At 45.3% G+C, this 23,118-nt stretch overlaps 1 protein-coding gene across 1 annotated transcript in view; it reads left to right on the forward strand.

Annotated features, from left to right (window-relative positions):
* Positions 1-23,118, forward strand: part of PSMG2 (proteasome assembly chaperone 2) — a 47,869-nt gene that overhangs the window by 10,992 nt on the left and 13,759 nt on the right. Inside the window, exons 4-5 of the mRNA XM_085605854.1 lie at positions 6,044-6,162; positions 6,898-7,071. Of these exons, the coding sequence (XP_085461980.1) occupies positions 6,044-6,162; positions 6,898-7,071 (293 nt within the window). The remainder of the gene's footprint in view (positions 1-6,043; positions 6,163-6,897; positions 7,072-23,118) is intronic.

A 23,118-nucleotide genomic window follows, 5' to 3' on the forward strand; every position in this document is an offset into this window, starting at 1 on the left:
GTGAGTGGGTGAGTCAGTGGCTGTATGGGTTAGTGAGTGCATGTGTGAAGAGCTGTATGGGTGAGTGAGTGTGTGTATGGCTGTGTCAGTGAGTGAGTGGATGTGTCAGTGTTATATGGGTAAGTAACTGCATATGTGAAAGGCAGTATAGGTGAGGGTTGGGGTATATGAGTGACTGTATGGGTGAGGGATTGTGAGAGTTGCTGTATGAGTGTGTGCTTGTGTCAGTGACTGTTAAGGTGAGTGAGTACGTGTTAGTATCTGTAGGAGTGGGTTTGTGTGTATAATTGTATGGATGTATAAGTGGCTGTGTGATTGACTGTATGGGTGAGTGAGTAGGTGTGTGAGTAGCTCTATGGGTGACTGACTCAGTGTGTGAGTGGCTGTACAGGTGTATGAGTGGATATGTCAGTGGTTGTATTATTGAGTGAGTGGATGTGTGCGTAGTCCTAAGAATCGGGGAGTGGCTGTGTAAGTACTGGTATGGATGTGTGAATGGGTTTTAGAATCGTAGTGTAGAAGTGGGTGTATGAAAGGTTAAATGGGGGTGTGAGTGGGTGTGTCAGAGATTCTGTGGATGGTGTCCTCCGTGATGCCATTTGAGATGTCATCAGTGAGGTCACTGATTATGTCATGAGTGATGTAATATGTGAGGTTATAAGCCATGCATTGCGGGGGCACGAGTTATAGTTCGCTCAGCTAACTATAACTGCTGAATTTCTCTGGTTTTGTATGAGTGAAACCTGTGCCTTAACTATAACGTCTCTGTAACCTTTGTCTTTTTCAGTGCATTTCTATGTTTTTTTAGCCATCTCCTAACTATAACGTACTTGTGACCTTCTTCTTTTTTTTTTTTTTTTTGATTTATTTTTCTGTGTGTGAATTTCTATGGATTTTCGGTCGAGCATTTGAGTCCTCTTGTATATTCCTTAGTATATACTTTTCTTGGGCTTAAAGCCATTTCCCCTGCATTTCATTTATTTGTTTCAGTGTCCTTTACAAATCCATGCTTGCTAGTGGTCAATCCTGCCTCTTTGTCCCTCCTTTTGATCTTTCGCTCCTCCCATAGAGCAGGGACTGATTACGGTATGTTTACACTTTGGTTCTTTATCAGTTCTTTGAGGGACTATTTTCTTCTTTTTTCCTGCTCATGTAACACTGTGGGGGCTTGTTCAGCCTCGGGCTTCTAGCTGCATGCATTTTATTGCAGCATTGGTCCCTCTCGCCTCCTCCCATGTCCCTAACATTCTTCAGCATTCATACCGGTGTTGTGCTTCTTGCCCTGTGGCTCCTCGAACATCTGCTCCCCCATTAAACCCTAACAAAAGACAGCTCCCAGGCTCAGCTTGTTTTCTTTTCTTTCAGGCCAGCTCAGCCCAGACTGTTTTTGGAAGCGAGCGCTCTGTGTTTTCACTTTTGTGTAAACAGGGCTGTAAATCTTGTAGCTCACTGAAACTAGCAGAGCACCCCACTGCCTCCGTCTGTTTCCGGCAGAGCTTGCTTCCAAGAGGGCAGATGGTCTGTAGCACCTCTTCTTACCTCTTCCTACCTTCTCTGTTGAGGAACTTGCAGGCATGCCGTGTTGTAGTGCGGGGATTTAAATACCAGCAAATAAATTGGAAGGCTGGGGATTTTTTTTTTAACGAAATGCACGAGTGCAGGTTTTACAATTGTCTCCATTGTATGTGTGATACACCTGCTCCGTGTCACTCTCAAGCACTGTGTACTTCAGTGGACCTCACGCTCCACATTACTGTTTCCCTTGTGTGCTGCTGGTCCAACCCCCATGCCTTTACTTTGCATCCTGGATAATGTGGCAGACCAGGGAGCCCACCAAGGCACCTACAGCTCTAGGGCTGTCCCCTGAGTTTGCCTTTGCTTCCAGACACAGGCGGCAGTGTATTGCTACATGGTCTCCTCCTTGCTTTATGTCCTAACCAGCACTCCAACCCCATCCATCTTCCCTCAACTGCCCGTGGCCCCATGCCCAGAACAGGACGACTTTTATGCCGCCAGCGTCTGTTTTTCTTTGGTATGTAAAAATTATGATTCCAGACAGGCACTCAGGACTAACCATTTCCTTTTCTCAAAAAATGCTCCTGTAATTGTGTTTTTGTTTTCATTTATTTGCTATGCACATAATAAAGACGTTTTGTACTAGAACTGCACAGTCAGCTCAATGGACAGTGCAGTTCAGTGGTGAGAAACAAGGCCAGTACTGGTTTTCTGTGAAGTTTCTGCATATGAAAAATTGCCAGGAAACAATGTTCCGTTTTTTTTTAACGCCTATCAGGTTAAATCAGGTTAGCATTTTCTTTAATAGCCCAGCTTTACACAAGTTAATGCCGATCACTTCTCGACCCTCTATTAAAAAGTATTGTAACAATTGCAAGCTTTAATATTATTATTTCCAGCACTCTTCCCGCATACTTCAATACGCTATCAATAGTTATGTTTTAATAAATATGCAACATAACATCTGGCAGGAATTGGAAGCTGTACTACTAAAATATATATATATTTTTATATCACACAGTTTTGTTCCACAGCTTTAAATGCGAGTGATTTTAAATATATATAGTGTTGCATTTTATATTGTACCACCAGATATTAGGATTTTAATGAACAAGATTTTAATTGGTTTTATTTATACTTTGTGATGAATTGTGTTTAGTGGCTGTTGGCACTATTTTTTCCGTGTGTGAAAGGCGATTTTGTTTATAGTAAATCTGAAAGCACTTTACAATAAATACAAATCTGAACTTTGAGAGGCAGAGGGGTATGTATAGTCGCTTATATCAGGCAGTGCACAATTGAGCAACATTTGTCTGCAGTGTTAACTGAACTCTGCCTCAGCAGAGCTATACGGTGACAACTTCCAGCATTTCAAAGCCCCTTGACCTGCAGTACAGTGTGCTGTGCATTTAATGATCCCAGGACCCCAGTAGGGTTTCATTTGTCTCTTTAAGGGCTGCTGTTGACCATTGCGCATGTAACTGCTGTTCACTTGCTAGGTTTCATTTTGTTTTCCTGTCCTTTACTTGATCAGTCACTCCCTCCCTTCCTGAACATGTGAATGAGTGCAGCATTACCTCAGCATCAGCACAGCACCAGCTCCGCATCAGTGCACCACCTCTGCATCAGTGCATCACCAACAGCGCAGCACCACCTCAACATCAGCACAGCGCCACCTCTGCATCAGTGCACCAGCGCAACTCAACCTCCGCTTTAGCGCAGCCCCACCTCAGCAGCAAACTCCGCATCAATGCAGCACCACTTCAGCATCAGAGCAGCACCACCTGAGCACCAGCGCAGCAGCACTACCTCAGCATGAATCCGAATCACTCAGCACCAGCACAGCATCTGTCCGCACCAGCGCAGCATCTCCTCCGCTGCACTCAACAGCACCACCAGCACAGCACCACCTCAGCATCAGTGCACTACCACCAGTGCAGCACCAAGTCAGCACCAGCACACCCCCACCACAACATCAGCGCAGCACCACCTTGGTACCATCTCAGCAGAAACCAGGCGCCAAAGCAGCACCACTTCAGCATTAGTGCAGCATCACTTGAGCACCAGTGCACCATCATCTCAGCACAAGCACAGCACCACCTCACTATCACTGAGCACCACCTCCACACAAGTACACCACCACCTCTGCATCAGCACAGCACCATCTTCGCATTAGCCCCACCTGCGCATCACTGCACTACCACCAGTGCAGCCCCATCTCAGCACCAGCCCCATCTTAGCACCAGCGCAACCCCACCGCAGTAGCAATTCAGCACCACCTCAGCATCAGTGCAGCACCACCTCAGATTTCAGCGCAGCACCACCTGAGCACCAGTTAAGCACTACCTGAGCACCAGTGCAGAACCACCACCTCAGCATAACTCCGCACTACCTCAGCATCACCTGAACACCACAGCACCACTTCCGCATCAGCACACCATCATCTCAGCATCAGCACACCACCTCCTCATCAGTGCACCAACACAGCACCATCTCCGCATCAGCACAGCATCATCGCAGCATTGGCGCAGTACCACCTCTGAATTAGTGCACCACCAACACAGCCTCCACTGAACACCAGCGCAGCCTCACCTCAGCATGAGTTCAGCTCCAACGCAGCACCACTTCAACATAAGTGCAGCATCACCTCTGCACCAGCACACCACCACCTCAGTATCACTCACCACCATCTCAGTCTGCCCTCCGTCGGCTGCTCGTGTTGTAATTCAGGTACTATTTTCCAACCTCCACCCTCCCGCTGTTTCTGTCCCCCCTAAGGGCAAAAACCTATATGAAACAAGCATTAGAACAGGCAGGAACTATTGCTCGGACAAAAAAACGAGAATACATTTTTATTCTTGTTTTAATAGGGTCGTTCAGTTGTACATATTGTCTTCTTGGATGCAGATATATATATGTATATTTAGTCCAATGGTCCCAGCTTCCAGGAGGCACTCTGTGCTCTCCCACACGATGGAAATGACTGCAATTAGCCCCTGAAGGGAGGCGGACGGCCTCGAAACGCGTAGGGCTTACCAACCCTGTATCTTCATGCCGATGCAATGAGGGAGCTGTCGAGTGCCTCCTGGAAGCTGGGACCATTGGACTAAATAGTTTACACGACTGTCCCGTCGTGTGGGAGAGCACCATCTTAGACACGAAGAGGCTGAGGCTGGTAACTGATGCCGACCGGACAGCACAGCGAACTCACACTACAAAGCGGGACGCCCCGACATTGATGTCCTACCAAGGATAAAATATGCACTGTTTTTATTTTTGGCGTTTGGAGCCAACTTTGGTTACTAACATACCTCCTAGGACTACATGTCCCAGCATGCAGTTTCAAACGTACCAGACACTGCGTGCACAAAAGGAGACGTCACAGGCGCCGAAAATGACTGCAATTAGCCCCTGAAGAGAGGCGGACGGCCTCGAAACGCGTAGGGCTTACCAACCCTGTATCGTCATGCCGAGGCAATGAGGGAGCTGTCAAGTGCCTCCTGGAACCTGGGACCATTGGACTAAATAGATATATATATCTAGATATATATATATATATAATCTCTGACATGCAGTTCCCTGGATCTCAAAGCAATTTGTCTGTTTTCCTGCTCGCTTGGCACTGCTTCCGCCAAGCCATAGCACTCTGCAGTGTTCCGGGGGTGGGCACCGTGGGACATTGCTGAAACCAGCTCTGGGGGAGGCTGCCCTCGGGGCTATCTAGGGCTCCAGGAGGAGTTTTAGTCCCAGGGAGGTGATCCTGCCCAAACTTTTTTTTTTTCCCAAATGCTTTTTTGGCCCTGCGGGTTCACAGTACCCTTATTGTACTCAAAAGTGTGTTATTGTAGCCAAAATGAGCTTATCTTAAAAAAATTAGTAAGCCCTACCCTATTCCTTACACTTAATGTTTTTGTTCCTTCTAGACCTGAAACTGAAGGGGAAGTTGAGCAAGGCAGCGGGATAGTGGAGAGAGAGAAAACGAGCACTGATCGCATCGTTAAAAAAAAAAAAAGAAACTGAATCTTTCCTAGGACTAACAGGGTTTTTGATTTCTAGTATTGGATTGGGAGGCAATATTGGGTGACTGGGTGCTTGTCTGCCTTTATACCCTACATAGAGAGGGCTTTACAAAGGTCTCCTCACCTAACCACAAGGTATTCTCCTACCAGTCGGAGAGAACCCAGTTGAGACATAACCTGGAATAAAACTCTGTTTCCACTAACTCCTATCTTAACTGCCCTATCCTTGCTAAGGGGCGGGGCCACAATCTAGTTCATAAGTAAACATTTGGTAAAAGTCTGGTTCACAAACAAAGCTGTATGAATTAGGGGTTGGAGGAGGGAGGGACAGATAGGATGAAGATTAAGGCATGATCTCGTTGTCAGAGTAGTTGGAGAAATGTGGAAATTAGAAATGGAATGTGTGTTTACTGTCTTGCCTGAGTGATGAAAAATCAAAAGTATTGGGTGTGCTGCACACTTCTGATTTGTGGTTTAACTTGTGTTTCCTTTTTAATGCTGCTTTAAAGAATAAAGCAAAATCATTCCGTAAAATGCTGATATCCTGGATCAAAAGGAGCGAATTTGCACAAGTAATTCTTCTGTCCAGCAGCCATGCATATCAACGTGATGATCAGCAACTTCTTGGGTATGTTGTTTAGACAAGTAACACATTGCACTCCATCCATTGTCTCTTATAAGCGGTTCAATTAAGTGGTTAGCTCGGTCTTGGGGCATACTGTTGATGAGTAAAAGATAAATTACTTTGAGAATACGGATCCACAAAAAATGACTTGGGTTTTGTTTAAAATATTACTAGTGGTTTATGAAAGCTATCTTGAGCATTTCCATAACTGTTCTTTGTTCTGCCTCCTGGCATCAAAAGCATTATCACATAAATGAAAAGAAAAACAAATGTATAAAGCACGCATATACCAGATGGCATCAAGGCACTACATGGTTAGGTAACAAAGGAGTTGTCTCTAATGAGAAAACAGGATCAGAAAGGCAGTCTTGTTTTGTAAGAGTTGATCCCCCCAAATGAAATGTAGAAGAGGGGTGTTCTGCCCAAGATCTCTCATGACATATAGGGTAAGGAAACAGATTGCTTCTGTGTGCAGGGGAAATTTGTTTCTGACTTGGGCTATGACCGGTGGGTTGCATACACCGTGATGTCATTGTGGTAGCAATATCTATAAAGCAGTCTGACGACAAGGGTGTTTAACATTTTTTTTTTTTTTTAAATCTGATGATTCAGTGCAGCAAAATGTGTTGGGTGGTGTGTTTTTTAGACAATTAACACGTTAGCATTTGAGTGTGGTTGTGCAGTTGTGTTTTGCTTAGAAATCACTACTAAATAAATGTTGTCTTTTTGAATTCAAAGCACTCCTTTTCGTTACTTGTTGACTCCAGCCATGCAGCGTTGTGCAGAAGATGCCATGCTTGCGCTGCACTGGAAGGAGATGGAGAAGGTTGCTGCCTACCCCGGAGTAAATGAGACCGAGAAACGGATCGTTATCCCTGGTGGAGGGATCACAAAGTCACTATACAGTGAGAGGTAAATGTTCCCATAGTTCATGCTTCACAGAGCATGAATTTTTGTTTTAGAATGTTGAAGCTTCTTTTTTTATTTTGGTGAAAACGTTAAGAAACTTATAGAAAACTAAAATATAATGCTGCAGGTATTTTTATTCCACTATAACGGGTCTGGCAGGATGTGGTCCATCTTTTGTTCCCAATTGGTTTCCTCTTTGTGTTGGTAGTAACAAATGAAAACCTTGTATTCTGTATTTGTTCAGTTTGGGCCTCCTCTGGAGCTACTGTAGTATAAGTGCACTCCACTCAAGCTGTATGCAGTCTGAATTTCCCACTTTACCAGTCTCGATGAAAGATTTACAGTTTTTGTTTGGTGTTTCCTCTTCATTGCCCCCCCCCCCCCTTCCTTCTCTCCTCCCTTGTCATTGTATATTTCTGGAAAGCATGTTAGTATAGTAGATGCATTTTCATATAAGCATAAACCGTAACAATGCTAATGTAAGCAGAAACTAGATAGGGTGGCTCTAGGGCAATCAGTGTCCACAGTAAATGTGCCAGAGGAATAGAATTCAAGCCTGGCCATCTAACAGTATCGGAGCAGGAATTATCTGGACTGGAGACTCTAGGAAACTGAAAGCTATCTATGTTCCAGAATAGAAGCCTGCAAAGTAGTGTATTGTCATGGTTTGATGGGTGAGAATTCCACCTGAGACCCAAAGAAGTAGCTGATAGCTGACGAAGAACAGTTGTTCTTTGGCTCTTTTCCAGGTTTAGTGAACTGGTTGGCAATAAAATTCTGCCTTCAAAACATAATAAAGTGTGCATAAAATGATGATTAATAGGTTAATATTTTCAGTTTTTCTGGCTGTGTCAGTTAAGGGTCTGGTCCCTACTTTCCTACTGCTGTATCAGCATTCTTTAGTAATTAGTTATTTGTTTTAAGTTCGTATAAAATGTATGTTTGTGGCATGTGTAGATGTAGATACACATGCTCTGCATACTCCTGGAATCTAGTGTTGGGCTCAGATGTGTACAACTTGTTTTTTTTCGAAATAGTCTTTCGAGTCACGAGGTACAGTGACTGACTCTCCCGATGAACGGTAATGCTCATAGGCATTAACTCCATTGTTAGATTGTTTTCTTCCGCTGTCAGGCATACGTCGCCGCGCTATAAGTCAATGCTGTATGGCACTCTTTGTCGGGGCCTCTTGAGTCTTCTGCTCCTGATAGCTTCGGACAATTGTTTCTGTGTTTCATTATCTTTTTGTCTCCATCGTGATATTTCATTCGGATCCATGTCTTGGGGTTCGTCAATGCCACTCTCAGGCCTGTTCCTTCTGGTTTCGCCTTCTACAATGCCAGTACCAAAATGGAAAAAAACACCTTTCCGCTTCTGTCCACAGTGCCACTTTCAAGTACTCATGGGCAGATCAAAACGCTGTTTGCAACCTTTTCTTATCCCTGGACCATAACAAGGTCTCCTGCTCCATCTACCCTGCCTTCCAGTCCTAAAGACCTTCCAGAACCATCGAGATTGTCTTCTTGCTCGATATGCCATAAAACAGCGAGATGAGGATACCCCCGACATATTTGGGGAGGACATCTAAGATGATGTTGAAGCGGAGGTGGAGTTCAAACAGGCCGCAACCTCCAGTCTGAAACCCGACTCACCCTTGCATTGCGAAGCAACAGTCCCTCATCCTACTCCAGGTCAACATCAGAAAATAGCAACAGTGAGTAGCCACTCCCATCATCAGGTCACTCACCTCCCCTATTGGGTTCGGGCGTCCAAACCCACATCCAGGGATACAGCCTTCCGGTCCGCCAATGAATCCCAGCCATAGCTGGCACTGCCCTAAGTCTTCAGAGCCGACTTACTCCATCACCGGAGCCGAGCCAGCCACACACAACCCAGTCCACCTCCACACCGGCAACACCCTCTACACTCTTTGAGGCCTCAGCGCCAGCACGACTGGCTCTTCGGAGACGAAGCAATGGTCCATGTCAAAACCAGCTTCGAACCCAAAACAGCCTTTGGCACCCAGTCAACCATCCACAGCAAACTCCAAGGATCAGAAACTGCAGATTCTGTAATGTCTTCAAGACGAGCTGGACACATGGGTAAAATTACAGCAAAGCCATTACATAAGGTGCAGGAGACTCTTCCCTGCAAGCGGAACCTTACCTTTGAGGAGCAGCTGGCATTAAAGCCTCCTTCACCTTCCAAGCTGAAGAAGCATCAAGATAGGGGCACCAGTCCATTGCCCCCTCAACCTGCTTTACCTCCTATTCCTCCTCCTCCTTCTCCACTGCCTCCATCACCTCCTGCTCCTCCTTCACCACCACATGGCCTCCTTTCCCAGAGGGTTCAACCTATTCATCTTATGTGGAGAGGAGTTCTGAACACTTAGACACTAATGATGCCCCATTAAATATAGAACTCTAGGATGATTATGGGGCCGTTCCCCATGGTGATAATGACCAAGACATTTACACTGCTAAGCCTACCCCTCCGGAAAATACAACCTCTTGCTGCGAGGTCATTCACAGGGTGGCTACCTTCCACAAGGTAGACTTGCACATCATTGCCCACACCCATCTTTCTACACAGTTGTTGCCCATGCTCAAGGGGATGCTTAAGCCTACGCAGGATGTATTCAAAGACCCAGTCAAGGCTAGGATAGTCACCCTGAGGGATATCAAACAATACAAGCCCTCCTCCTCAGACCTGCCTTACCTCAGCTCCCACCAGACTCATTGATTGTACATGCTACCTGTAAACGTACTAGATGCTGGGGATGCCCTGCTGTCAGACAAAGAAAGTAAGTAGATCGATGCGACGGGGGAATGAGGTGCGGCACAATCTGCCACCCATTGGGGGATCACCAACTCTGTGGCTTGCCCTTTCCCGTTTTTGTCTTGGAAGGTCCTGTTTTTAGCTGAAATTACTTCCCTCAGACGAGTGAGCGAGTTTCAAGCTCTCATGCCAGGAAGAACCTTTTTTATAGGTACACGCTTACAGAGTAGTATTTAGAACTAATTCAAAGTTTCTGCTTAAGGTGGTCTTTCCTTTAAGCCTCAACCAAACAATTAAACTCCCAGTGTTCTTTCCACATCCAGATGCAGTAGCAGAGATAGCCCTCCACACACTAGACATAGAGGGCCGTCATGTACTATATTGATAGGACCAAAGTTTTTTTATTAAACTCCACAACATTTTGTGGCCTGCACTAAACCAAATAAAAGGCACCCCCATTTCCAAAGCAGGGATAGCTCGCTAGCTAGTCAAGAGTATTCAAACCTGCGGTGCCAATGCCAAAAGACATCTCCCTGCTCCACCTAGGCTGCATTCTACCCATAAACAAGCATTGGCATAGCCAATAGGTCTCGCCTTTGGGACCTTGTAAGTGTTTAGCCAGAGCTATTGGGTTTGCCAATGGTTTTAAGCTATGTTGTAGAGCATTGTGGCAACAGTGCTGAATGTTGAAAATATAAAATATAGTGTTATAAGCATTTTTGTTACTATATATATATATATATATATATATATATATATATATATATATATATATATATACACACACACTAGATAGTTATAGTTAGGACCGGGTTTCCATAGGAAATCCGCAACATTCTATTTGGAATAACTTTGGCACCGGTTGACGAATCCTCGCGAAATTTTCAAAATAGGTGGGGCGCTCCGCTCCGACCCTGAAAGTCTCGGGGGGGGGGGGGGGATTCGTCAAGCGGGGGCTGAGAAAAAAGGGGGGTCCCAAAACGCGTTTTCCCCATGCAATTTTCCATAGGGACCTTTAGTCCAAGGTACAGCCCGAACGGCTGAACAGAATTACTGCCTGGTGCTAAGCGGTTTGGTTCTTCTCCTGTTATCGCCTAAGGAGGGGGTTGCCTGCTTCACTGTTGCGCCTGGAGGCGCCACCGCGGGTCAAGGAACTACACGGGACTCCGTATCCCAGGAGCCCGTGTGGAGCAGCACCTGTGCTTCGTCCCGCCCACCAGCCTCTGACCGGTGAAAAACGCCCTACTTAAGTCGTAGCGCCATCCGCTACGCGGTACGCGAGCGGGACGCGCCGGACGAAGCCCGGACAAAGGGCGGACAGTCTGTGACAGTCCGGGACTGTCTGAGGCTGGGCTGGGCCACACCCCTTACAATCGTGCTGAGGATCACTAGGGCTGCGAAGTCATCCATACTGGTAAATTTGTTAATTCGGTTTACTGCACAGTCCTGTTATTAAACTAGTGACTAATCCGCTGTTATTGACATTAGTAATCCCGTTGTGCCTGTAAAATGTCTATAAGCCAAAGGGAACTAAGTGTACCGGGGATAGGTCCTCTCGACAATTATCTTGTGAAAAAGATCAACAAAATCAATAGTGATCGAAGGGCCTCCCTGGGGATGGACAGCCCCCAAGATAGTCTCCAAAACCCTTCAAATGCTGTGATGGGCCCGTTGGACAAAGGTACTTGTGACCCCCCCCCCCCCTGTTAACGCCACTGTCATGGCCACAGCTCAGGTTCACATGGATTCTTTGTCCTCAGAACTAAACACTGCGAGTGAAGACATCGACGAGGTTACTTCTGTTCCCAGACCCGTCAGGAATTGCAGAAAGCAACAAAGTAAAAAGGGGGGGGGCTTATACAAAGGATAAAAAAAGGGTCGAGACTATGGAAAAAGCACAGACTGATTTAGACGAGCCTGTAAACAGCAGTTGCGGTGCAAAGACCCTATTATCCCCTGACCAACTCTCACAATTACTCTGCTCCATTGAGGTTTTACTCAACACGAAACTAGAATCACTCATGCAACCATTAGTACAGAAACTGGATAAAGTTGCTGATGAGGTTAAGAGGTTGGGAGGATTAATAACAAATCATTCAAATTGGGTAGACAGCAATAAAAGGAAGGGTCAGTGTGTAGCTGGACAAAAGACCTTAGATAGAGCTGAACCTCAGCAGTTACCATCTCAGCCCTCTAATACCAACATGTGTGATTGACAGGAGGTGGGTATTCGTGGGGGGGACGTGTTATCCCCCGTTCAGGTCTCTCATGAGGATAACCAACATCCTGATTCTCCAGTATGTATTAGAGTTAATCACTCGACTGCTGATAATTGCAAGGGGGGTTCAATTAAAATGCTAACGTGGAATATTGCGGGCTTACGCTCCAAGAGAGACAACACACCCTGGTTAACTTTTTTGAAAGATTATGATATCCTGGCTTTTCAAGAGACCTGGGATACTGAATGTGATTTTTGGTTAGACGGTTATACGTCATATTTTGTGCCAGCACAAAAATCACCATTTGGGAGGGCTAAAGGGGGTTTAATGATTCTGCTTTCGGTGACACTAAAAGGAACAGTTAGCAGGATAACTTGCTCATGTAACAACTTTCTTATATTGGAATTTAAACTTACCAATAACACAAAACTATTAATGGTAAATTGTTATAATTCTCAGCAAGGAGACTCGCCGAATGTTCATCTGTTATGGTTGGCGGATTTTTTAAATACTTATAATTTGAAGCAAACCACTTTTTGTCATACCATTTTGTTAGGTGATTTTAATGTACACTTATGTAGTCATGACTGTTGCTTAAAGGACATTGATGGTCCAGATCTGACATCACCCCAACATTTTGAGCACTCAAGTAAGGGGGAAGCACTGGAAAAACTTTTATCCGAAAATCAGTTGTATGATCCAGGCTTCTATGATCTAAACTCACGGGTTCCCACCTTTATTGCAAGGGATAGTAACCCAATAATTGACTACATATTCCTTTCTCTTGGTCTTTTAAAATATGTATGTTTTTATAATGCTATTCAGTCTTTATTCAGCGATCATAATCCTGTGGTAATTGAACTGTTAGATGGTTTTTCCTTTTTAAACACTTCAACCTCCCATATGACGGACATTGTAGTTAAGGCAAAGGACCAGGGGAGGAAGCTAAACTGGTCTAAGGTAATTCCGGAGGAGTTTTTCGAATCAATTAGGCTAGAGGCGGCCCAGGACTTGGAAATCTGTGGCGATCAACATTCCACGGGGAAGAAAGTCATTTCCTCGTTCGAAGTTATCTGCTCCATAGTGGCTAAGGACTTGACTAGCAAAAGCAGACCAGCTCATAAGAATGTAGTTTCTGGCTGGTTTGACCATAATTGTAGCAAAGCTCACAATAATCTTAAAAAGGCGCTTCTGTCCTTCCCGAGGAACAAAATCCTGGTATCGCAGTTAAGAAGTATCTACAAAAAAGCACTGCTGGCCCGGAAAAAAGAAATTAAACAAAACGCCTGGGCAGATCTTATGGACAAAGCTACCTTAAAAGATAGTGCGAAATTCTGGTCAATTATCAACACCCCTCTCTTTTCCAACGTTAATAATAATGTGTTGGAAACTAATATCGCAGAGGAGGACTGGTTGAGTCATTTCAAAAATATATATGGTAGCCACCTTGACCTAGAAATCTTTTCTGGCCAAGCCTCGGTTTCCTCCCTGACTCCAGTTAGGTTTCACATAGGAGAGGTTACTAAAGCGATTGAAGACTCGGCTGGAAAGAAGGCTCCTGGCCCCGACTGAGTTCCCACCGATTTGTACAAGGCCAATCCGGTGTTTTGGGCCAATATTTTGACAAATGTATTTAACACCTCGGCTAGCGTGGGTTTTCCCAAATCCTAGTCTCGTTCAATTATAATACCGGTATTCAAGAAAGGCCAAAGGGCTGACCCTAGATGCTATAGGCCCATATCCCTGATAGACTCCTCCGTTAAAATCTTGGGGAAGGTTATACTTGCACGGATAACGAACTGGGCTTCTGATAATAACATTCTGTCAGACGCACAATATGGCTTTAGAGCCGGCCGGAGCACGGAGGATCAATGTTTGAACCTCCTTTTAATTACAGCTAAATACACTAGGGCTACTGAGGGTTCCATTTATCTGGGATTTATGGATTTGTCCACGGCTTTTGATCTCGTTAATAGGTCAAAGCTGTGGACAATGCTCCTAGAGATGGGACTTGACCCACCCCTTGTGTATTTTCTTTCAGAGCTCCATAAAGATTTGAATGCCTCGATAAGGATGACGACCGAAGGGAAGTGTACGTCCAGCTTCAAGTCTAGCAGAGGGGTACGTCAGGGTTGCATTTTAGCTCCCATGCTGTTTACCCTATACATAAATGCCTTGGAGCAAGACTTTCTGGCAGCAACACAGGACATTCCGCGTATGGGAGGTACCCCGATTCCGGTCCTCCTCTACGCGGATGATGCTGTCCTGTTGGCCAGGACCCCCCTGGCTTTGCAACGACTGCTGGACTCATTTGGGGACTTCATGCATAGCCTGGACTTGGTGGTCAATAATGGCAAATCCCACGTTATGTCGCTAGGACAAGCTAAAAATAAAGTAAAGCCTTTTTTCTGTAGGGGAGCTGTAATCTCAAGAGTGAAGGTTTTCACTTACTTGGGAGTCGTCTTTGATGACAAAGGCTCATGGACCCCCCCAGCTCTCCATTAAGGTAAACTCTGTGAGAAACTCTTCTGCGGCAGTACTTGGCTTTGCAAAAAGGCTGGGAAGAAAGCCGATAGAGGCAATTTTAACAATCTATAAAGCCAAAACTATCTCTATTGTAAGGTATGGGGCGTCAATCTGGGGTTACATTAAACATGACGTGATCCAAACGGAGGAAAATAAATTCTTGCGCTCCCTGCTTGGCCTCCCTCAATCAACCGCTTCTTACTCAGTCCATTTGGAACTTGGGATTGGCTACATAGCAGACATGATCAAATTAGCCCCACTGCTGCTATGGATTAAAATATGGCTAAACCCAAACCTTATTTTAAATCATAAAATCTTAAAGGACTGTACTCGACTTGACAACATGAATAAAATCCTATGGTTGTCTAATATAGAGTTGTTATCTGCCTACATTGGGAGACCAGAATTTTTTTTAAAAACCCTGAAACTCTATGTAAGGCAGATCTTGAGTGGGTAAAATCTAATTTTATGAAACTCAGGGAGGCCGAGCGTGAAGAAAATGAACTCCATAAATCCTCAGTAAGGGAACATGTCCTGTTATCCCAGTCTTCAGGGTTGTCATTATATCTTACAATAGTATCCAACCCTTTTCATAGATGGCTGTTGACCAAACTGCGGTTCAACCAGTTACATTTAGTTCTTTGGGATGTGGTTGGCTGGCATAGATTAGAAGATGTTGCCCCTTGTAAGTGTGACGCCGTTTCTCCACAAGACACTACGCACTTTATGCTTTTTTGTCCTTTTTTCAAACCTGCCAGGAAAAAATTTATTATTCCTTTGTTAAAAAGTAGGAATTTTACTCAGTATAAGCCAGCTTTACTTTTTTTAAGCCTGCTTGAATGTCCATTAATTATGTTTTGTGTTGCTAGCTTTTTAGTAGCCGCTGTTAGAGAAAGAAGGGCTAGACTAAAATTATTACAAGACGTGGATTTCATCTAACACTAGAAAACTGATTCTGTACTAAATAATTAAGTTGCTTATGGTCGATCATGAAATTTTATCTGAAATGTTTTTAATTGTATAAATGTGATTTGTGAGATTGTGTATATATATACCTGTTTTAGCATACTTTTATGATTTTAACTAATCGAATAAAGTGGTTTGACTTGACTTGACTACTTGAAATTTGGCAAAGAGGTAGTCCTCAGGTCAGGCATGTCCCTTTTGCATATATGGTGTCAATCTGTTCATTAGTTCCTGAGAAAATCAAAAGTAAAATCACATACATATCTGGGCGGAGCCTAACCACACATCTCATCGTGAGATCTGATTGGCTGTCAGTACTTCATCCAAGAAGTGTTGGCAGCAATCTTGGGACCAATATACATGATAGCACCTCATTAAAAAGCATTGCAGTTAATAGGTTTTAAGACTTTAGTTACATTATAAATCATTTGTTGATGGTACCATACTCATTTTAGGAATTGTGGTGTGTTCTAAGGTGATTTTACCAAATGAAAAAGCCTTCTGCTGTGATATCACGAACCATGTTTGAGAGAACTATTTTCTCATACTTTTCCCACAGAGGTTTGGAAGGTGATCTATAAGCTAAACTGAGAGCATATTTTCTGTAAATTCACATTATCTTTCTCAGTCATGTAAGAATGAAGTCTGACATTCTCAGTAAAACATGTACATCCAACAAGGGCAGAGACTGTCAGTTGATTCCTTTGTGTTCTACTGCAGCTTCCCAGAGTGCTCTAAAGAACAACTAGAGCGCTAACAGTCTTACTTATGACAAAAGTATGGCACACCTGAAGCTATCTTGATTGGAATAAAGTGGAACACTTAAAACATTTAATTTACAAAGGAACAAAATGAGGGGGTTCATTTTGCCATATAAATTATGATTAGTGCTGCAGAAAGAAAAACTAGGGCACATTTTGACTTCTGAAATCCTCTTTTATTTCATAAAAACATTCTGACCTGCAGACTGAAACATGCACTTTTAATACCAGCAGCAAACTTTTGTGGTGAGCAGTAGCTTTACTACAGTGATCTAATGAGCAACTAGAGTGCTAACATTCAGAATTTATGGCAAATGTGTGACATATCTGAATACCTTCTTGATGGAATCAAAGTAAAAAACTGAAAGCATTTCCTACTGAGGAGACTGCAGTAAATGAGGAAATTAGGAAACTTCATAACAAATAAATCTCCTAAAATGGCCACCAGAGACAAAAGAGCCCAAATGTAGCCCAAATATCACCCAGATGTAGCCCAAATGTAGCCCAATGACAGAAGTGTGCAAAACACTTATTTTTTGTGTATTTGCAGTTTTATATAGTGCAGACTTGTCAGGTATTGGAGTGCTTTACATGAACATTGGTTACATCACACAAGATAAAATTCATTTTGGTTGTAGACATGGGGAGATTAAGTGATTTGACCAGAATCACAGAATGTTGAGCTGAAGCAGAAACTCCAACCTGGTTCCCCAGTTGCAAAGTCTGCAGCTCTGGAAGTAACACCACACCCTCTCCCCTTGGATGCAACATTTAATCAAGTGGTCAGCTGGATAAAAAAACTAAGATTACAAATAATTTAAAAGTTCTTTGTCGCTATTTGAAAACTCAGAAAATATGTCCTCATTTTAGTTTTTTAGAGCACTAACCATAATTATGATGCAAATAAGACCCTCTCATATATGTAATTTCTAAAGGAAATGCTCTAGGCATTACAGTTTTGATTACATCAAGATGACGTCAGGCATTCCACACTTTTGTAATAAATATAGAATGTTAGCAATCTAGTTGTTCATTGGGATACTGTTGAGAGGCAGAGGCCAGGGGCACGGACTCTGAAAATTGAAGGCAGGTAGTTGAGTGCAGAGGCAACAATTTGACCACACTAGGCAGGCAGGAAGGGCAGTGGCAGCACAACAGACTATGGAGGGCAGTGGAAAGGGGGGCAGGGGCAACAAACCAACAATACAGGACTGGCAAGAGAGGCTGTGGCAATATAATAGACCATTGTGGGCAGAAGGAAGAGGCAGTGGTCATACAACAGACCCGTTTCAGCCAGGAAACGTCCAATGTTTTTAAGCTCAAATGGGCTTTACTTGATCTGTTTCCTGTCTACAATCTTCTCTTTTTCAATGTAACTCAAAGGGGAAAATCAATACCCCAGTTTTATTTCAAAATCTCCCTCTTACCAAGTTCAAAATGTTCGCAAGTATGGTACATTGGATCATGGTAGGCAGGAGGAATTGGGGTAGGGACATGGGCTCGGATAATAGAGGACAGGAGGGACATTGACAAGTGCACCAAACTGACCCTACAGGGCAGGCATCAGGGTTTGCAGCAGCACAATACTCCACACAGGGCATGCGGGACGGGAGTGCAGCACAACAATCCATAGAAAGCAATAGGGAGGGGACAGGACCATGCACATGGACAACAGAGGGGAAAGAGGCAATGGTAGCTAACTGACCATAATGGACAGACAGGAGAGAAAGCTGCAGCATAACCGACCATAAAGGGCAGGAGGGACGGATCAGGGGCATTACAATGGAACAGAGAAGCCAGGAGGGAGGGAATAGGGGTCTGCACATGGAAACAGAGGGCTGGGGGCAAGGGGGCAGGGCAGGAGCAGCAAGATGACCATGGAGGTCAGGCAGGATGGGCACTAGAAACAAGACACACCATGGAGAGCAACAGTGAGACTATGATGGCATACACACAGACCATGGAGGGAAGGTGGGAGGGGGTCAGGAGCAGCTAGCTGACCACACAGGGAAAGTGGGAGGGGCCATGGCAGCACAGAAGACCATGCATGGCAAGTGGGAGGGTTAGTGACAGCACAATGGCTATGATGGGCAAGAAGGAGGGTGCAGGGGCATGCACAAAGGACCATGGAGGATAGAAGGGAGGGTCAGGACCTGGGCACAGACAAGAGAGTTCAGGGGAAGGGGCCTCACAACAGACCGCGCGGGGCAGGCAGGAGGAGCAGTTGCAGCACAACAGACCAGGGAGGGCAGAAGGGTGTGGCAGTAAAATGGACCATGGAGGACAGGAGGAAGGGGATAGGGGCATGGCATGTGGACAGGCAGGGTGGAGGTGGCAGGGACAGGTTACAGTCATCTGACAATGCTAGGCAGGTCGTAGGGGAGTGGCAGCTCAACAGAACACTCAGAGTAGAATAGGAGTGGCAGGTCCATGGAACATGGTGGTCAAAAAGGATGGAGCAGGGGCATGCACAAAGACATCGGAGGGCAGGGGGAAGGAGAATAGGGGCAGCAAGCAAAGCACAGAGGCTAAGCAGGAGGTCAATGATGGGCCATAGAATTGGGCAATGGAGGGCAGGATGAGTGGACTGGTACATCATGCTAAATGCAGGGCAGTGGCAGCACATCAGACCATGCATGGCAGGAGGGAGGAGGCTAGTCCATGGATTCAGACAACAGAAGATCGGGAGGAGGTGGATGGGGCAGCAAGCTAACTGTTCATAGAAGGTGGGTATTAGGAACTTTATTGTTTTTGAAAATGTGTGTCTGTGCGAACTACTTAAAATATGAACAAGTATGCAGCATAATCTCACTTTTATTCAGGAAGAAGAGGGCGTTTGTGACTGTGACTCCGGGCTCACTTGGCAGAAACACCCCCTGACCCTCCACCCCCTATCGCAAAATGTAATGCCCGTGAAAAGGGTAGGTGGACGCAGTGTTATATAGAACATAGTCCTGAGAGCACGATTGAAAATGAAAACTAGATATAGTATATGGTATAAACTATGCACCAAAAAGTGTGATATAAGATGAACCGGGGCGTGAAATATAATATGCAATACATTGTGCGCAATGACAGATTCATTGGAGAACGCGAGATAGCACAGGCACTAGCGCGTGCTATGCGATATGCGCCTTGGAGTGTAATATGCACAGGGCAGTGTTGTGTAACCTAACTAGTCTCTAAAGTTGTAATATAAAATATGTGCTGGGTAGTGTAACATTGCATATGCACTGTGACAAAGATATGGATCCCAGATTGTAATATGTATGGCATAGCGCTGTGCGTTATAACATAGGCATCGAGGAAGGCACGTTAGATGGGGCAATATAACCCGTACGAAGGCAAGTGTGGCATGACATATTTACGGGGTGGTGTTACAGTGCACATGGGCTAGAGAGTGTCATAGCATACGCACTAGCTGGTGGAATACAACACAGAGGTGTGTGGCACTCGGCGGGCACTGGTGGGTGTAACACAGCATTGGGCTCAGCCAGGAGCACGCTGTGACTCTCAAGTGAGGTTTGTCTCCTTTCCAGAGAGTAAAATAAAAAGTATTACACATCCGGCGGTGGATGTGTGTTTTATGAACCGTGAGGGGGTTTCTTGCATAGTTTGGTCGAATTTTTGTCGAATCCCCTTTGAATGGCTTAGTGTGCATGTGTATTAAATGTGCCCGTCAATAGCTACCCATGTTTGTATAAATAAACGACAAGGGTGTCTACTTGGAGAGTACCCACCAGCGGGGGCGCCGGGATTAGGCACGGTAGGATGTCAGACATGTCAGAGCTTCACTAGCGGTGTGAATACATTCTACGTGGATTCATTGTATGCATAGTCGCCTTTTAATGAATATCACGCAAATCGTCATGGTGATAGGTACATACGGTTTGTCCAGCATGTCCTAGGTGTTTCTATAAATATATATATATATTTTTTTTAATAAAAAACAAAGGCCGGCCCCGGGGGATGGGGTCCCCGGGGCCATAAGTGGCCTGAGTAGGGGGGCAACACAGCCCCCTCCTAAAGAATAAAAAAGGCCTTGGGAGGGCCAAATTAATTTTTTTCAACAAAAAAAATTAGGGTGCAGGCCCTGGGGGATGAGGTCCCCAGGGCTAATAAATTAGAAAAAGAAAGGGGGCCACACAGCCCTCCTTCTTAAAAAATAAATAAATAAAAGACCGGCATCGCCCCAGAGGCCACGCCCCCTCCTTGCAGCACTCTGCAAACACGCCCCCTGGCCAGTTGTAAGTTGAGGAATTAATTCCCCTTCAATACTGAGGGCCAACTAGCCCAACGGGTATCTCCAGTATGCACCAGGGAGCTGCGTTGCAGACAGGTGTTCTGAGGCCACGCCCCTTTTTACACCTCCATGCAACGCAGCTCTGTGGCGCTTACTGGAGGTACCTAGTCAGACCCCCCAGGATATAGCGGCATAGATTAGCAAATTTAGCGGCACAAATATGGAAATTTAGCGGCACAAATATGGAAATTTAGCGGCAATTTTGCGGCGTTTTATTTGGCAGTTTATCCTACAACAAACACAGATCTCTTTGTTTTTTGAGTTATTTAACACCATGAAGCTATGTATATTTGGTTTATTTACAATGTAGAGACTTTGTTTGTCTTCAAGACTACAAATAGGACATAAACCTGTTACCACAGGCGGGCCCCCAACGACCCCCAACAACAAAAATGCCCACTTCTGTGCAGCCGGGGCACGTGGCGGGCCCCCAACACAATCAATTGTTAATAACAAATGCCCCCTTGAGGGCCCGCCGCGTGCCCTGTGTGCCCACTATTATTTCAACGTTTTCATGGGGGAAACCCCCTCCCCCCCCCCCAGCCCTCCGTAGGTGGTTCAGGCTCGCTCGCTATTCTCGCTGGCCGCAATAAAATACAACAATTGTTTTACGCCACACCACTTTCAAATGTCACCAGCCGCCACCGACCGTGACCACCGGCGACTTCTTACTGACATCTATATACATAACTGCATAAGCACATAAATATATAAACATGTTTTATTATGAATATAGGAAAGAGCAAAACTATTCATCATTTGAAATGTTCTAAAAAGAGGTTGCATCTCATCTCACCTGCGGCCCAAATTGCACTATCCCCTCCACCCACAACCAAACTGCTATTTTTCCCATAAACTAGACATTCCCATCATTGCTCCCAAACCCCTAAACCCATTCCCAAAACCCTAGAACACCCCAAATTACCATACCAAAAACGTGCATTATCGCGACCTCGCACAAGGCCTAAAGTCGCGTCAAAAATGCACTTTGAAACTAGGCCCAAAACACCCCTTCCCCTCCATAGATTTCCTTCAAAACACTTGCAAACAAAATTAGACATTCCCACCTCTGATCCAAGCTAAGTACATCCACTCGGAACCACCTGGAACACCCTGCAATCGAACCCCAAAAACATGTAAACACTCACATTTAACATGGGCTCCTATGGCAGCTCCTTCCTTCCTCGACTTTGACGAAAAAAACACCCTTCCCATCGATCGATTCCTCCCAATCTTCCTGCACACCCATGAATTCCCCCTCCCTACCACCCACAGCAGCCCGTTCCTCTCGAGCAAGTGGAACACCCTTAAAACCACTTCTCCACCATCCCAAAAATGCCCATTGGATAACATAGCATTTCGACCCTTTCAAAAAAGAGCGTTGTTTTTGCACTTCCCCTACTTCGATCCTCTTGAAACTCACTGGGACAGTGGTTCCAGCGATTACGAAGAATCTCAGCAAAAATTACACAAATGCATTCAGTGGAAGGGGTACGACTTTTGCGTCAAACACGCGCCCCCGCAAACACCCAAAATCAGCCAAATCTGGATCGATTTTTGCCAAACCACTGGAAAACCTTCCCAGCACCAAACCACACAAACACAAATCCAAACCAAATCCAGCCAGCTCACAGCAGCTTACCTGGGCCTCTGGGCCTCCTGAGACGACGATCCACCACCAGCACCAGCCACAACGATACGATGACGATCCAGACCGCCGCTCCAGACCAGGTGAGTCGAGTCGTCAGCACTGCCTGCTGTGAGGACCCCCCTACCCCCCTTCTATTGGTCTATTGGACCCGTGGCAAGAGCCACTGGCCCAATAGAACAATAGAAGAGGAAGAGGGGCGGGTGGTCTGCTGTCTGCTGCTGGATGGGGGTGGGATGCCGCCAGGATTTCGCGGGCACTTTTGTAAAAATCGCGGCATTTTTACAAAAGTGCCGATTTTGCGATTTTTTTGCAAATCGCGAAATCCTGGAGGGTCTGCCTAGTGGGCTAGTTGGACCCTAGGGACCCTTAGGATTCAAGGGGACTTAATCTCTCAACTCAGAACGCCCACAGGCCCTGTGGAGCGTTTTTAAGTTGGGGAAATAATTCCCTTTCAATCCTGAGGGACCCTGTGGTCCAACTAGCCCACCAGGTGCTTCCAGTAAGCACCACTGCTCTGCGTTGCAGAGAGGTGGTGCAGGCCGTGCCACTTTTTACACCTCTCTGCAACGCAGCTCTGTGGCGCTTACTGGAGGTACCTAGTGGTCTAGTTGGACCCTAGGGACCCTCAGGATTCAAGGGGACTTAATCTCCCAACTTAAAACGGCTACAGGGCGTGTTTACACAGTGGGGAAGGGAGGGGACGGGGCATGAGGTGACGTGTTCAAACACGCCCTGTGGTGCGTTTTTAAGAGGTAGTTTTATTCCCCTGCCCTATTATATATTAGGGGCTTACAGAGGAGGTCATGCTAATCACAGGGGGACCCCAACACATAGTGTGCCCTAGTG

This window comes from Triturus cristatus, chromosome 5_1, assembly GCF_964204655.1.
Source record: "Triturus cristatus chromosome 5_1, aTriCri1.1, whole genome shotgun sequence".
In the NCBI taxonomy this organism is placed as follows: Eukaryota; Metazoa; Chordata; class Amphibia; order Caudata; family Salamandridae; genus Triturus; species Triturus cristatus.